The sequence below is a fragment of the Mustela nigripes genome, chromosome X, assembly GCF_022355385.1.
Source record: "Mustela nigripes isolate SB6536 chromosome X, MUSNIG.SB6536, whole genome shotgun sequence".
NCBI classification, from domain to species: Eukaryota; Metazoa; Chordata; class Mammalia; order Carnivora; family Mustelidae; genus Mustela; species Mustela nigripes.
In genome coordinates this window covers 81,997,277-82,013,285 of record NC_081575.1, presented here as the reverse complement: position 1 = coordinate 82,013,285, position 16,009 = coordinate 81,997,277, and the positions used below count along the sequence as shown (strand labels likewise).

Below are 16,009 nucleotides of genomic sequence, written 5' to 3'. Positions count from 1 at the left end.
TGGGGTAGAAATCTACTCCCTAAACAAACGGCATCCCAGCACATTGCATGGGTCTGTTTGTAGGAACATCACATGACCCTGAAGGTGGCCATGACTGGGGGAGCTCTGCTTCCAACTGTTGCCCCACGGGTTCATCCAGGGCTTTGTTCTGGGAGAAGTGGTGAGCAGGGAGGGAGAATGTTGGGTCTCAGCCCCTCCACAGCAGGTGTCTCCATTCTAAGGAGAAAAAGAAATCTGCCTTTGGAGACATTTGGTGAAGTTAAAGCTATCTTTAATCCGTCTATAGAAAGTAGCTTGATGTGCCCTGAAGCCCGTTATGAAAGTCTTGCCAAGCCACAGGACACCAGAGCCTCATTCCCCTGTAGATCTCTGAAGAACAAGGCTCCACATCCAGGACCCCCCTGCAGAGGAGCCAGTGTCCAGATTGGAGAGGCAGATGCCCTCCCAGCCCCCTCACGCTGGCCAGAGCTCTGCCGGCTGTAAAGCAAGGATGAATAGCTCCTAGCAGCCAGGAGGCCGTCTTGGAAGAAGACTCTTCCCACCCCTTCCATGAGCTTCTCAGCTTGCAGAGTCCATTTCCACAGAGGATGCCATCGGCCCAACAACACTGTGTATTCCGGAATTAATTCTGCAACCACAAACCAAGCCCATAATGTCAGTGCTTTCACCTAATAATAAACATTTATTTTTTGGCTCTCATCACAGACTACTGTGGCTGCTCTAGGTTGGTGTGTGGAAGTCCTGGTGGTAGCTGAGGACCCCTGGCTCCTTGTCCACTGTAGCTTCGTACTCCACTGGAGCTCTCGACCCCCAAAAGATGGACAAAGAGCAAGTGGAGAAAGCACCACCGCAGACCTTCCAAGCAACAGATGATCGACGTTCTCCTTCCTCAGGTATCCCCAGTCCCCCATGAAAAGAGTCAGTCTGTAGGGTCTTACCTGGCAATTGGAAGTGAAGCCCAGCATTTGCTTTGCCAGCACAAAGTGAGCCCCGCATATGAGAGCCTGTCATGTGCATGGCAGCACAGGTATGTTAAAAGATAAACCGAGGCACATTTAAATTTTCAGTTTCTTGGAGCCTAAGGCAATCGGAACTGGGCACCACCAAGCCGGAAGTGGTGAAAGAGTGCTCCCGACAGGAGCTGGGGCTACGTCTTCCCTAGGGCAGGAGGAAAGCAAAGGGAGGAGGTTATTTGATTGGCTACGGCTGAACCAGTGGCCTTCACCTGAGAAAGCCTAGTTGGCTGATTGTGATGGCGGTTCTGACATTTTGATTTCTTGGATACAAGTGCATTGCTCGGGCTTAGGTTTTGGTTTGCTTACTAAGGCATCAGAGCCACCTCGGTCTCAGGGCCTCCTTGTCTGAGTACCTTTAATGGGTGGTATTCAAACTTTGCCCTCTTAATCAGGGTCACCAAATGGACACCTCTAGCATCATTCTGTCTGTGTTCTGTGTGACATCATGAACGGGCACACCCCTGTGTGTGATGCCAGAAGTGTCCCCATCCCAGTGTGTAACCCCGGGAGTGCCCACCCCCCAAGTGCATGCCACCAACAGTCTCCACACCCGAGACTGTGATAGTGAGTGTTCAATGTGTGTGACCCCAGTAGTGTCCAAATACCCATTTGTGTGACTGCAGGGGTGTCCACACCCAAGAGAATTTGTGTGGCCATTTGTTTGACCCCAAGGCCATCCACACCACAGTCTGTGACCTCAGCAGTGTCCACTCCATGTCCTGCAACTATCCCGTGTGACCACAGGAGTGTCTACACCTCAGTTTCTGACCTGAGCGGTGCCAACGCATCATTTATTGGACCAAGGAGCTGTCCCCACCTCAGTCACCACAATCCCAGGAGTGTCTTCTCCTCAGTCTGTATAACACCACAGACGTTCACATCTCAATCTGTGCGACACAAGGAGTGCCCAGTCCACAGTGGGTGTGGTTTCAGGAGCCTCCACTCCCCAGTGTAATGTCAAGAGTGTCCCAAAGTCCCTCTATGTGGCCCCAGAGATTTCCACTCTCCAGTGTGATACACACCTTGGAGTGTTCAAACCTCTGAGTGACCCTGTGTCTCTCCAAACCTCCATCTTGGTGACCCCATGTCTGTCCACACCCACCCATTATTATTTTTTTTTTTAGAGATTTTATTTATTTATTTGACAGAGAGAGATCACAAGTAGGCAGAGAGGCAGGCAGAGAGAGAGAGAGAGAGGAGGAAGCAGGCTCCCTGCTGAGCAGAGAGCCCGATGTGGGACTCGATCCCAGGACCCTGAGATCATGACCTGAGCCGAAGGCAGCGGCTTAACCCACTGAGCCACCCAGGCGCCCCACACCCACCCATTCTTACCCTATAGTTGTCTATACCTTAAGCTGAGCCCAGGAGTGCCCACATCCCAGTCTGAGTGACCCCCAAAAAAGCTCCACAGTCCAATCTATGACCTAACCCCTGGGATGTCCACACCGTGATATGTGGGACCCTGTGAATGTCTGGGTGACTCAAGAGTGTCTCCTTAACATGTGTGACTCCAGAAGTGTCCACATGCAAACCTGTTGGACCCTAGGACCATCCACATCCTAGTTTGTCTGACTACAATAGTGTCAACACACTAGTCAATCTGACCCCAGAAACGTCTACAACCTGCTCTGTGGGACCCCAAGAGTGGGCAGTCTCCAGTGTGTATGATTCAGGGAGTGTCCCCTCCCTAGTGTGTGTGACTTCCGGATTGCCCAGACCCTCATCTAAGTAACCCAAGGCTGTCCAGCCCCTAGTGTATGCTTCCTCCTGAGGTGGCCACACCCCCATCTCTGTGGCCTGCAAGGGTGCCCATAGTTTCACAATGGTGTATTCCAAGATGGTACTGGATTACCCAGGGCTGCTTGTCTGGCCCACCCTCTGTCCGGGTGACCTTTGAGGAGCTCTTGATGCCTAATTCAGCGGACCATTGTCCTTAGCTCCCGTACACACCATTAAGTGGCCTCTTCTAGTCCTATTTCCTCTCCACTCTCACCAGGGGACCACTGAAGACCTGTATCCTCCTCCCCGACCACACACACATACATCCACATCCCCAAAGACACCGTCCTGGCCCGAGACCCTGTGGATCTCAGAGAGAGCAAAGGCCAGTGCCAGCCAGCCCCCTGCCACAGACTCCACCCCGCAGAGAAGAGCAGAGAGGAAACCAGTAGAGGCATCGCTGATGGGAAGGAAACTTTCCAGGAGCTTGTGAAACATGGACGGAAATCAACTTTTTACACCCTTTTCCTCCCCAAATAGAGTGTCGGCTCAAGTGGGCAAGGACATTTGTCCCATCCAGTTCTTCGATGCCTCTCCAGCACCTAGAAGAGCACTAGGCACACAGAACACGCTCCTTAGGTTTTGGGCACATGAATGAACCCTCTGACCCGGCAACTCCACGTCTAACTCCATCTAGCATGTACACACATTTTCTGAGCTGTGGGCACAAGGCTGATAGGACCCGGCAGTTGGGACAACCTTGCAAATCTGCACATACAGCAGAGCGAAAGGAATGCCAGAGGTTAGTGTTCTACCATGGGGTACCCACTGTACATGAGGCTGGCTGGGTGGGACGTGGGGGTGCCTGCGGGAGTGGGGGTGCCTTCTGAAGGACAGGCTGTTGACAAGGAAAAGCAGGTGGGAGCTGGTCACGTTGATGTGTGTGTGTGTAAGGAAACACCAGAAACCGACCTCAGTGGTAATTTTTGGAGTATGGAGGGGGGAATGACCTTGTAGTCCATAGGCTGCTGCTGCTGAAACCTTTTATACAAACCCATATTCATGTATTATTAAGGGAAAATCACAAGCTAAAATCAATATGCACAGCATAGAGGACTTGTAAGTATGGGGAGGTACTTGGGGTGTGCCTAGGAACAAGAATCTCAAACTCACATGTCCCAGGGGGCTCCCAGGAGAGAGGGCACTCAGTTTAGGGTAAGGTAAGCAGCAGTGGGACCGATGAATGGTCCCTGACTCTTAGCAGTGGAAGGAGAGGGCATGGTAAGGGATGGGTGGGAATGGGGAAAACCTCAAAGTTCACACCCCCCAAAGAACTCAGAAACATTGCACCCTGTGACACAGAACACTTAATAGCTTAAGAGATCCCGACTCAATAAGGGATAACACGGAGTGCATGGGGAGATGGAGAGGAGAAGGGAGTTGGGGGAAATTGGAGGGGGAGATGAACCATGAGAGACTGTGGACTCTGAGAACAATCTGAGGGTTTTGGAGAGGCGGGGAGTGGGAAGTTGGGTGAGTCTGGTGGTGGGTATGATGGAGGGCACGGATTGCATGGAGCACTGGGTGTGGCGCGTAAACAATGAATTCTGGAACACTGAAAAGAAATTTAAAAAAGAGAGAGAGAGATCCTGGCTCAGAAACAGATCCCCAAAGCAGTGGTCACACCCTAACTCAGACAGTTTTTAACTTCACACCCTGGACACAAACTCTGACTCCCAAACAGAGCAGAGCTCTCACACTCTGGGGACACAAACTTCCATAGACCAGAGGCTATGGTAGAGTAAAGATCTCCCCACCATACTCGGGATGGGTGGTTTTTCTGTGTTATTACAAAGTAACCCCTTACATATACACCTTGTAATAGACTGAATGTTTGTGTCCCCCCAAACTCATATGTTGAAGTCTCAGCCCCCAAAGTGATGGTATTAGGAGGTGAAGCCTCTGTGGGGTGGGGGTGATCAGGGTTTGGATGAGGTCAGGAGAGTGGGGTCCTCATGATGGGGTGAGTGCCCTTACAAGAAGAGACCAGAGAGCCTGCTCTTTCATTCCACTGCATGAGGACACAGAGAAAAAGTGGTCATCCTCAAGCCAGGAAGAGAGACGTCACCAGCCGCATGACCCTGTGACCCTGCTGGCACTCCTATCTCAGACTTCTGCCCCTAGAACTGTGAGAGAGTTCATTTCTGTTGTTAAAGCCCCCCAGTCTGTGGTACTTTGTTATGGTGGCCTGAGCTAACGAAGTCAGACCTCAAGCTTTTACTTTCGGGGCCCTGAGTTGTCAGAGTCCTTGTACTTGTACTGTCTGCCTCTGTCACCACCAGCATTCCTCAGCCTGTGGCTCTCCCATTCCTGCCCCTTGGTCTCTGGGCATGGAGCCAGAGGGTTGTCCGGAGGCTCCAGGGCAAGGACACCTTGCCTGCCATGCTGCCAGCCAGGATGTGGGGTCAAACTTTCCAGAAGCAGGTGAGTAGCTGGGTCTCAGGGGCTGGGGTATGGGTGTTCACACCAAGGCTGGGCAGCCCCCAGCCCAGGCCTGGTAACCTGCTTCCCTCCTCTGTGGGCTATCCTGGGGTGCTGACATTCAATTTCCCAACCTCCTGTCTCTTTCTCTTTCAAATACAAGCAGAGGGCAGCAGAGGGACACGGAAAGGCCCTGTTGTAACACGCTCAGACAGCAACATGTCTGCAAGAACGGGCTTGGGCTGCAGACTGACCGCTCTGCTCCCTCAGGGTGACGCCAGGAATGTCCTGACGGGGCAGTGCGGGAAGGGACCAGGAAACTGGGCACCGATCTTGAGGTTCACCCTGAAGGAAACCTTGAATAGGAAAGTTGAATAGGAGGGCCTCGTGTCTGGGCAATCTATTATATAGAGTCACTGTGAGGAATAAAATGTATTTTGTGTAGTGCTTAGAACAGGGCTTGGCACAGAGTAAGTCTTACATGATTCCTATGTCCTGAGGATCCTTTTATAAACCAGCCTCCCTAATGTTACGTCAACAACCCCGAACTATCTGTCCCTTGTCTTCCCCGTCTGTTCATCCCTCACTCACTCTTGGATTTTGAACCACATTGGCCTTCTTCTGGTTCTTTAAGAGAACCAGCCCTGCTCATCCTTGAATTTGTAAGGATGGAGCGTTTTGCCTGCAAAACAGGATCTGGGGAGTGAGTCTAAGCTTGCAGGGCATTGAAAAATGGGAGGAATGGATTGAGTTGATTTCCAATATACTACTAAAATTGCGGGGGTGGCGGGTTGCAGCTAAAGCACTGCGTAAGGGGAAATCTATAGTTCTAAATGCATAGATCAGGAAAGTTGAAAACCAATGAGTTAAGCTTCCATATCAGGAAGGTGGAAAAGGAACAGCAAATTGAACCCCGAGAAAGTGGAAGGAAGGAATTACAAAGATAAGAGCCGAAACCGGTGAAACAGAAAGCAAGCGGCCATTGGCTATGGTAACAAGGTCATAACTTGGCCCTTTGAACACATTAATAAAATATTAGTGATTTCTCTTTTCTCTCAAGCAATTAAGAGAAAAAAAATAAAGCACCAATATCGGGACTGAAAAGGGGATACTGTGACAGATCCTACAGACATTAAAAGGTTTTTAATATATAACTTTATTTTCAATGGAGTCCAAAGGTCAATTTCTCATTCTACTGCTTGTGTGTTCCCACGGATCCTCTGTATCCATGAGGACAGCAGAGCTCAGCAACTTTGCTAATGCTTCCTCCACTGATAAGACTAGAACTGCACAGTGTTTTTTTTTTTTAAGCTGGGCCTCAGTGCAATCAATTGTTCAAAATGTCATGGTTTGAATGGAATTGAACACAGTGGAATGAAAGGAATAAAATAGTATAGGGTAGCACAAAATAGGATAGGATAGGATAGGATAGGATAGGATAGGATAGGATAGGATAGGAGAGAACAGAAGTCAGACTTTTGCTAGGCACTGGACCTAATTGTTGTAGTAGATCTCTACTAATTGAAAAAATATTATTGAACATCTGCTAGTTGTTTGGGACACAGTGGAGAACAAAACAGAGAGAAATCTCTGCCCTTATGTACCTTATCTCTAGTTGGAGAGACAGATATTAGCATTGCGTTAGATATGCATAAGGCTCTGTGGCCAAAGATACAAAGATGGTCCTTATGAGGAACAGGCAAAGAGGCAATGTAGCTTGAGATGGATGAGGCTGTAGAGACTAGGGACCATGCTAGGGAGTCTGAAATTCAACAAGATGACCCCAACAACACCATAATCATCACCGTGAACTCTTATACCACTTGCTATGTGCCAGGCATTGTTCTAAGCCCTTAAAAATCCAACTGTTTTTTTAAGTGGTCAGGATAATCTTCTATGTCTAAAATCATGCACATTTTACAGAAGGGGAAACCAAGGCATAGAGAGATTAATTAAACATCAGTCTGGGTCCCAGGGTCTCTTCTTTTAACCATAATATTCTGCTACAGTGCCAGACCACAGGCACCTTATATTTCTGTAGCCAATGTCGTATAAATATATAAATTACTAACGAATGCAAATCAAGCATCTGCCTTCAGCTCATGTCATGATCTCAGGGTACTGGGATCGAGTCCCACATCAGGCTCTCTGCTTGGCAGGGAGCCTGCTTCCTTCTCCTCTCTCTCTGCCTGCCTCTCTGCCTACTTGTGATCTCTGTCTGTCAAATAAATAAAATCTTTTTTTAAAAAAAGAGTGCAAATCAAGAGAAAGATCAGATGGGAAGTGTGCTGAGGGGAGGAAGTAAGAATGGGGGAGGTGTTGTCTTCCTACTGGGCTTCAAGGTGGATCTGTAAACACACATGCCTAGAAACATTTATATCATCTGAGATGCTCCCTTCCTGTCCTGGCATAGCTAAGGAGTGAGATAAAGGGGACTGGGTTAAACTGGCCAACAGAGGGCTTGTAATCGTAAGGTTGGGCCTCCTCTGTGTCTTGTCATTCCTTGCAAAAGAGAAGAAATCCAGCTTGGGGACAACAAGAGAGGGTTTGGTCTTGGTTTTCATCTTATCCCTTAACTTCATCTCTATCTCTCTACAAGGGGAAAGAGAACAAGAAAACAGTACAGAGTAGTCATGGCAGACTCTTATGAATCCATACATGGGTGGTAAGTTTTAACTCAAGTGGGCGCTCGGGTGGGTCAGTCAGTTAAGCATCTGCCTTTGGCTCAGGTCATGATCCCAGAGACCTGCGATCGGGCCTACATCAGGCTCCCTGCTGAGTGGGGAGTCTGCTTCTCCCTCTCCCTTTGCTGCTTCTCCTGGTTGTGCTCTCGCCCCCTCTCTCAAATAAATAAAAATCTTTTTTTTTTTTTAAAGACTCTACTCAGTTTCCTCCCAGGACTTTCCCTTAGAAATGGGCTTGAGGAGGAAGTATGGTCCTCGTGGAGATGAGGGGAGGGGAAGAGAAGGAAACGGGAAACACGGGTGTGACCAGTGGCAATGTGAACTCTTTTGAACTGTTTTCTTTTTTAAGTCATGGAGGAACAGCAGTCAGACTCTTTCACCATGCCTTATCCAAAGAATTGACCACATTGTGATGACAGTAAAGAGTATCAAAGACACCACCATGTTTTATTCCAAGATCCTGGGCATGGAAGTCACAACTTTCAAGGTACTCACTTTCTCAAGTACAAACTGCAAGTGAAGTAGAATTTGGTTATAATACACTTAATTCCTCCCCCTAAAAACACCCTGCAGGAAATCTGTGAGGCAAATTGAAAGGATCAATGTAGAGATTCCAAACTCTGAAGGCAAAACTTCCAGAGAGAGAATTGAGAAAAAGAAGGGGAGGTAAGTGCCATAAAAATAATGCAAGAGAATTTTCCAGTCTTTAGCCAGAAAGGGTTAACTAAGTATCCAGCACATTAGATATGTTCTTATGAAATTATAGAACATCAAAGTGGAAATGAATATCCAAATCCTCAGATCTTTCAAAGAGGTTAAAAAGAAAAGTAGCTCAGTCAATAGAGCATGCCACTCTTGATTTCAGGGTTATGAGTTCAAGCCCCACACTGCACATGGAGCCTACTTTAAAAAAAGAAAGAAAGAAAGAAAAAAGAAAAGTAGTTCAATGAAATAGGGAAAAGAAATAAGCAGATACCAAATTGCCTAAGAGTCAGAGACCAGAAGACAATAGAACAATTTCAAGATTTTGAGGGGAAATTCTATGTCCAGCCAAACTACTAACCAAGGTGAGTATAGAATAAAACATTCTTAGAAATATGGGGGCACCTGGCTGGCTCAGTCTGTAGAGTATGTGTCTCTTGATCTCAGGGTTGTGAGTTCGAGTCCCATGTTGGACTTACAGTTTCCTTTAAAAAATCATAGATATAGAGTCTAAAACTTTGCCCACTTGTTTTGAAAATTACTCAAGAGCATGCCACATCAAAGCAAGTGATTAAGCCAGGAATAGGGAAGACATAAAAGTCAGGGCACAGCAGGTCCCAAGAGGAAGATCCCAGAAAGATACCTAGAAAGATGCCTCAGTCTGGTTTGGAACAAGTGGTGGGGGGGAGGTCCCAAGAGAGCGAGCGAGCCAAGGAAAAAAAGTGAAATAAGGTCATTTTATGATAGAATGGATGTGGCATCAGCCATGATGATAGAAGAGAAAGAAACAGGAAAATGATAAAAGGAAGGGAAGAGGTGGAGAGGGAAGGCACATGAAGAGGATAGGAGGGCCAGTGAGACATCAGCTGTAGTACATCTATCAAAACATAAAGATGTATGTATGTCTTTTAAAAATTATAAAGGAACTAAAAGAGGAACTACAAGTGATGACAGAATTCTATTGGGAAGGGTAGTAATATGGATGAGCTAAATTCTTGTTTATCAGAGCAGGGAGAGGAGTGAAAATTCCTAAATCAATTTGCTAAATCAAGAAAATGTCTGAAGTTGCCCATTATCAGTCACCGACTGTGTCTGGAGGTACATAGGAGAAAACTCAATGAACAGTGGGTGAAAGAAGATTGAGTTTTCTTTTTTTTTTCTCATTTAACAACTTCTGTAGAAAGTTGGGGTTCATGCAGAGGCTGGGAAGGAGGAGGACGTGAATGGCAGAGAACTGCCAGCTCAGGGGGACTGGGAGGTTTCCAGAAGCTCCACCCACAACCTCTGCTGCCATCTCACTGTCCAGTCCATCTTACATGGCTGACCCCCGCCAAGGAATGCTGGGAAAATGTAACTTTTTAAGCTGCGCACACAACTGACCCCATTGAAATTTGGGTTTTTTGTAAGAAAAAAGGGAGAAATACACATTTTATTGTACACTAAGTAAATGTATGTTAAGAAAAATTGCTGTCTCTGCCATGGGCAGCATTTACATATTATTTGAAGATAATGCAAATAATTTCCAGAAGAAATACACACACACACACACACACACGCTGAAAGCAGTTGCTTCTAGGGAATGAGACTGGACTGGGATGGGGCAAAGGGCTGTTGTTTTTCATTAAAAGCCCCTTTGTAGGGGCTCCTGGGTAGCTCAGTCATTTAACTGTCCGCCTTCAGTTCAGGTCATGATCTCAGGGTCCTGAGATTGAGTCCTGCATCGGGGTCCCTGCTCAGCAGGGAGTCTGGTTCTCCCTCTGACCCTCCCCTGTCTTGTGCTCTCTCTCTCTCATTCTCTGTTTCAAATAAATAAAATATTAAAAAAGAAGCCCCATTGTACTTTGTTTTAACCTTGTTGGGGTAGGGAGGTGGCTTTGTCTCATGCTCACCTTGGGGGTTTACTTCTTGGTTGTTCTTCCTCCCCAAATAGGGTGACCTGATGGTTAAGCATCTGCCTTTGGATAGGACCACGATCCCAGGGTCCTGGGATCAAGGCCCACATCAGGCTCCCTACTTAGTGGGGAGCCTGCTTCTCCTTCTGCCTTCTGTTCTCCCTTCTTGTGCGCTCTCTCTCTCTTTCTCGCTGTTAAATAAATAAATAAAATCTTTTTTTTAAAAAATAGGGTGACCGGAAAGCATTGTGCTTTGGAGAACAGAAATTGAACCTCCATGAGGTGGGAAAGGAATTTGAACCCAAAGCTGCTCACCCAGTTCCTGGCTCCCTGGATATATGTCTGATCACAGAGACACCTTTGGAGGAAATGGTCCAGCACCTTAAGGTGAGCTGGACATCCGTTCTTTTCTAGAAAGCTGTGTCTGGTCCTGAGGAAACAGAAGCATGACCCCGTCAGGTCTTCCTCAAATTTCAGACAGAACAAGTTTCCTCACTTCCAGATAATGCTTGTACACAACTGTTTGCTCATTATTTCTGTTGACATCATTGTTTCATGTAAACAAATCTATTATAAAGGGAAACATTATATCCTTAAAAAAAAAAGATTTTATTTATTCATTTGAGACAGAGAGAGCATGAACAGGGAGAGAGGCAGAGAGAGGAGGAGAAGCAGTCTCTCTGCTGAGCAGGTTGCCTGATGTGGGTCTTGATCCCAGGACATCTGAGCCAAAGGCAGATGCTTAACCATCTGAGCCACCCAGGCGCCCCACATTACATCATTCTTGTAAAAAAAAAAAAAAAAAGCTATAAACTTAAATTCTTTTTACAGAAATGCATTTCTGGGGGCACCTGGGTGGCTCAGTGGGTTAAAGCCTCTGCCTTCAGCTCAGGTCATGATCCCAGGGTCCTGGGATAGAGCCCTGAGTTGGGACCCTCTGCTCAGCGGGGAGCCTGCTTCTTCCTCTCCCTCTGCCCCTCCCACTGCTAATATTCTCTCTCTCTATCTTGCAAGTGCACATGCTCTCAAATAAGTAAATAAAATCTTAAAAAACAATAACAAAAAACCCCCAACAGTTGTTAGATTTTATCCACTTCCTTTCTCTGAACTCTCTGGGCCTGACATTACAAAGGAAGATTTGGCAGTTGAGGAGGTGCTAAGGACTTGTTAGCATCCACCAGAGGTTTTCTTCTTGGTATAATCAGAAGGTTTGAAATGTGGGGCACCTGACTGGCTCGTCAGAAGAATATGCAGCTCTTGATCTCGGGGTTGTGAGTTTGAGCCTCACACTGGGTGTAGAGATCACTTTGTTTAAAACAAAAAACAAAAAAAGAACGGATTTAAAAAAAAAAATTTGACAGACAGAGATCACAAGCAGGCAGAGAGGCAGGCAGAGAGAGGGAAGCAGGCTCTCCGCTGAGCAGAGAGCCCGATGCGGAACTCGATTCCAGGGCTCTGGGATTATGACCTGAGCCGAAGGCAGAGGCTTTAACCCACTGAGCCACCCAGGCGCCCCAACAAAATGGATTTTTTAAAAAAGGATTGAAATAGGATTTAAAAGGGAATATTTAATTTTGTGTCCCTCTAACACTCAAAATGATTTCATGTAAAGGAAGCATGACTTCTCCTTTTGGGGAACACAGATTAAGATCTTGTATATAATCTTCCTTCGGAAAGTATCAGTGAAAAAGGCTAATTTGGAAGTAAAGTGGAGAAAGCCTAGGGATTAAGAGCATGGATTTTGGTCCAGACTGCCTGGATTGAATTCTGACTGCCACTTACTACATAATACTAGGTACTATTGTCATTCCACTTTACAGATGAGGAAAGTGAGACACAGAGCAGTTAGGTACTATGCCCCAGGCCTTGCGGCTGGTCTGTGGCTGGAGCAGAGGGAGGGAGGGGCGAATGGCAGGAGTTGAAGACAGAAAGACATCAGGGACCTTCTGGGGATTAAATTTTGGTCGCACCTATGTACTATGATGAATCACTTTTGCATTCTCCTCCCACTTCAGGCTTGTGAAGTTCCCATTGAGGAAGGTCCGGTCCCCAGAACAGGGGCAAAAGGACCCATTATGTCCATCTACTTCCGAGACCCTGATGGAAACCTAATTGAGGTGTCTAACTATATCTCCCCATGATTCAGGGCTGGCCCTCCTTCATTCTGTTCCCTGCCATGTCTCCCTCTCCTTTCCTTCCTACAAACTCTCACCTAAGCCCAGAAATCTCCAAGGACCTGGGCATTTCACTCTTCCTACTCTAGGGGGGTGGGTTGCTGATTTGGGTTGGGGACCAAAACTACCTGCCTGAATATCCCCCATCCACGGTCCCCCTAATAAATTAATAACCTCTCAATGAGTACAACCTCTTCATTACTATTGTCTCAGGGTTACAGAGGGATGTTTGTCTAGGGTGTGAGGTCTCTGTCTGGGGGCCAGTGACCAGTGTACAACATCTCTGGAGACCAAATCCAGGGTCATCCCCTTGGGATTCAGGGTCCTGACAGATTTCTCCTTGTTAGTGAGCCCAACATTTTTCATCCGTTTGGAATTCACTTCACCCCTACCAAGTGCTGCCTGCTGTGTTCTCCAGCCCAGAGGCCTCGCTGAACTTCAAGATCTCTGTGAGTCCCATGGAAGCTTCAAGGAGTGCCCCAGATGACACTACCTCTTCCTGGAGTGTCTCCTCTGACCACACCCATAGGGTATGCAGTCCTTTCTACCTTTGGATCAGTTAGGTCCAGACTCGTTTCAATTGAGGCTCAGCTCTTGACAGAGCAGACAGACAAGGACAAATCTCATCTGTGTCTGTCCTCCCCCGCAACCAACACCATCCATTCAGTCAACTAATAAACACATATTGAGCACCTACTGTGTGCTTGGCCCTGTTCCAGACACTGGGGAGACAGTGTTGAACAGAAGAGATAAGCACATTCATGTTCGGGGAGCTGCTGTTCTAGTGGCAGAGAGAGAATAAATAAAATTAAGTAAGGAAAATATGAAGTATGTTAGAGAATGAGAAAGGCTTTCGGAGAAAAAGAAAACATGGAAAAGAGGAAACGCGGCTAAAAATTGCTGGGGCAGTTTCTGATGTGTAAGGGGACGGTCTGGGGACCATCTTCACTGAGGAGCCATTTGAGCGCGGATCCGAGGAGATGAGGGAGGGGAGTGGCTCCAAGAGCTGAAGGAAGAGCAGAACAGGCAGAGGGCACCAGGGCCAAGGCCCTGAAGTGTGGCAGTGTGTGGGAAACAGTGAGGAGGCCAGTGGCAGAGGCAGCGGTGAGTGTGTGGGGCCGAGGGTGATGGGAGCAGGAGGTGAGGTCAGACGGCAGGTGGGGGACAGATCATGTAGCCTCAGAAGGAAGGGTTGTGAGTGGAGGAGGGCCACGATCTGACTCAGGATTTAACAGGCGCCCTTTGGCTGCTGTGAGGACAGTGGCTCTAGGGAGGAAGGCGGAAGCAGTGGAACCGTGATGGGGAGGCAACTGCAATGGCCTGAGCGAGCGATGCCGGTGCTCGCAGGGGAGGTGATAAAAAGTGGTTAGATTACGGAGAAATTCTGAAGACAGAGACAGAGACGAGTTCGCCAAGAGAGAAAATGTCAATTGGAGAAGAGGTCCAAGGACATTTAGAGTTCTGAAACGAGGATGAACCAGCAAGCGAGGCAGGCAGAAAGGCAGGGGAAGCGTACGGTTTCCTGAATGAATGAGTGACGGAGGAAGGAGCCATGTCTGAGGGTCTCCTGAGGTGAGTGAGCCCCTAGTCTTATGGACTCTTAAAAAATCTTAAAAAAAAAGATTTTCAAACTCTCATTTGAAATGTCTCCTTGAAGAAAGATTGCTTTGTCTTAGAGCCTTTTGTTTCCTCCCCAAATTCACGTGAATTAGGTCATGCCCTAACTCCAGAAGGGACTTCAAGGAATCGCTGTGTCAGTGGCCATGGGAGCAGGAGGCAGGGCAGGCAATGAAGGAGCCATTATCTGTAGGGCACTCAAAAACTTATACTGCCACTGACTACATCTGGTCTTTATTTTGTTATCACCAATGGCAGCAACCCAGCAACAGCCAGTAATGTGGGTCGTGAAACCCTCCTCCCTGCCAAGGCAAAGGGCTGCTGCCACTGCTCACCCAGTCTATGCCCCTGCGCTTAGATATCCCTGCACACGCAGCAGGCCCAGCACCCCCGCGGGCTGTCCACAGACCTCTGAAATCTCCACCTTGGCCATCTCTTCGGTTCAGATTGCCACACATTCTCCAGCCCATTCCTTTACCTTTGGCAAACATAGCTTGAATGGGCGAAATCATGTACACATAACAAATACACCCACAGCAATGCTTCTCTTCCTACAATTATGATAGTGCTCTCCAGTCAAGTCTCTTTTTTCTCAAGTCTCAAGTCCTTCTTGAGCCGGGGGTGATGGCCAGTGCTGCCACCTGTATACTAGCAGGCTTACCAGGTCCAGCTCTTGCTCGTCCTCTCTGGCCGGGCCGTCTGGCAGGCACTCGGTGGGGTAAACCGAGGGGTCTTTAACGCCCAGCTGTATGTTGAAAAACTGTATGGATGGTATTACACTGTAACTTTGGGTGAAGGTTTCCTGGACAGGATAATACTGTATAAATGCCAATCCAGGTTTCATATGAGCTAGCTGGCTTTCTGTCAGCCCCCCCACTCCCAGACAGCAATCCACTCCTGGGGCCCCTATGGAGTACTTGTCCTCAGTGGTGGCTTGCTGAGGAATGTCTAGAGGGTCCCAGGGGGTGTCAGGGTGATCTTGGAACACTGCTTGGTGGCTTGCTCAATCTGAAACATCAATCTTTCCTTATAGAACAAAGCATATTCAAATAACCTCTTGCCAGGGATCAGCACCATTTGCTCACTAAGCACCTGTATGTACTGGCTGAGCCTGTCATAGGACAGCAGAGTTTGGTGGTTGCTCCTACTGTTCTCTGGGTACAGAACCCAGGGGGCTTCCCACTCCTGTGGCGCCTGGCAAGGGCGCAGTGTCCCTGGGGTGCCCCTGGTCCTGGCCTCCAGCGCTGCTGACCCCAGGCCACAGAGGCCACCTAGACTCAGAGGCCACCCAGCAGCCAGGCATCCAGGGCCCCCAGGCCACACTTCCCGTCTATTTTTAAAGACAGCTTCTCTTGGACCCAGAGTCACATGCCTGGAGATAGATGATTTATGAAAGGAAAGAAGAAAGAAGTAGAAGGGAGGGAGAGAGGAAGGAAGGAAGGAAGGAAGGGAGGGAGGAGGTGAGAGAGGGGGAGGAAAGGAAGGAGAGTGGATGGCAGATGGGTGAATGTATAAATGGGTACATAGATGGCTGGCTGGCTGGCTGGGTGGATGGATGGATGGATGGATGGACTGATATCTTCTGCCCCTGGAGAAACTTCACTTTTGTGTGCATAGCGAGAGGAATATCAGTTTGTAAATTGCAGATCTGCTGTAACACAGAAAAGATTGGAAACAACCCAATCTGCTCATGGGCATTTGGGTTGTTTCCAATCTTTTCTGTG

General features: G+C 47.9%; 1 protein-coding gene and 1 pseudogene across 1 annotated transcript; one reads left to right on the top strand and one right to left on the bottom strand.

Moving 5' to 3' along the window:
• The first annotated feature begins 4,984 nt into the window (after positions 1-4,984).
• GLOD5 (glyoxalase domain containing 5) lies at positions 4,985-12,852 on the top strand. The gene is made up of 4 exons (XM_059384797.1): positions 4,985-5,219; positions 8,250-8,387; positions 10,726-10,881; positions 12,510-12,852. The coding sequence occupies exons 1-4, from the start codon at positions 5,178-5,180 to the stop codon at positions 12,633-12,635; spliced, it is 462 nt and encodes a 153-aa protein (XP_059240780.1). The 5' UTR covers positions 4,985-5,177; the 3' UTR covers positions 12,636-12,852.
• A 2,090-nt stretch (positions 12,853-14,942) lies between these two features.
• LOC132007144 (mammalian ependymin-related protein 1-like) overlaps positions 14,943-16,009 on the bottom strand; it is a 3,579-nt pseudogene continuing 2,512 nt past the window's right edge.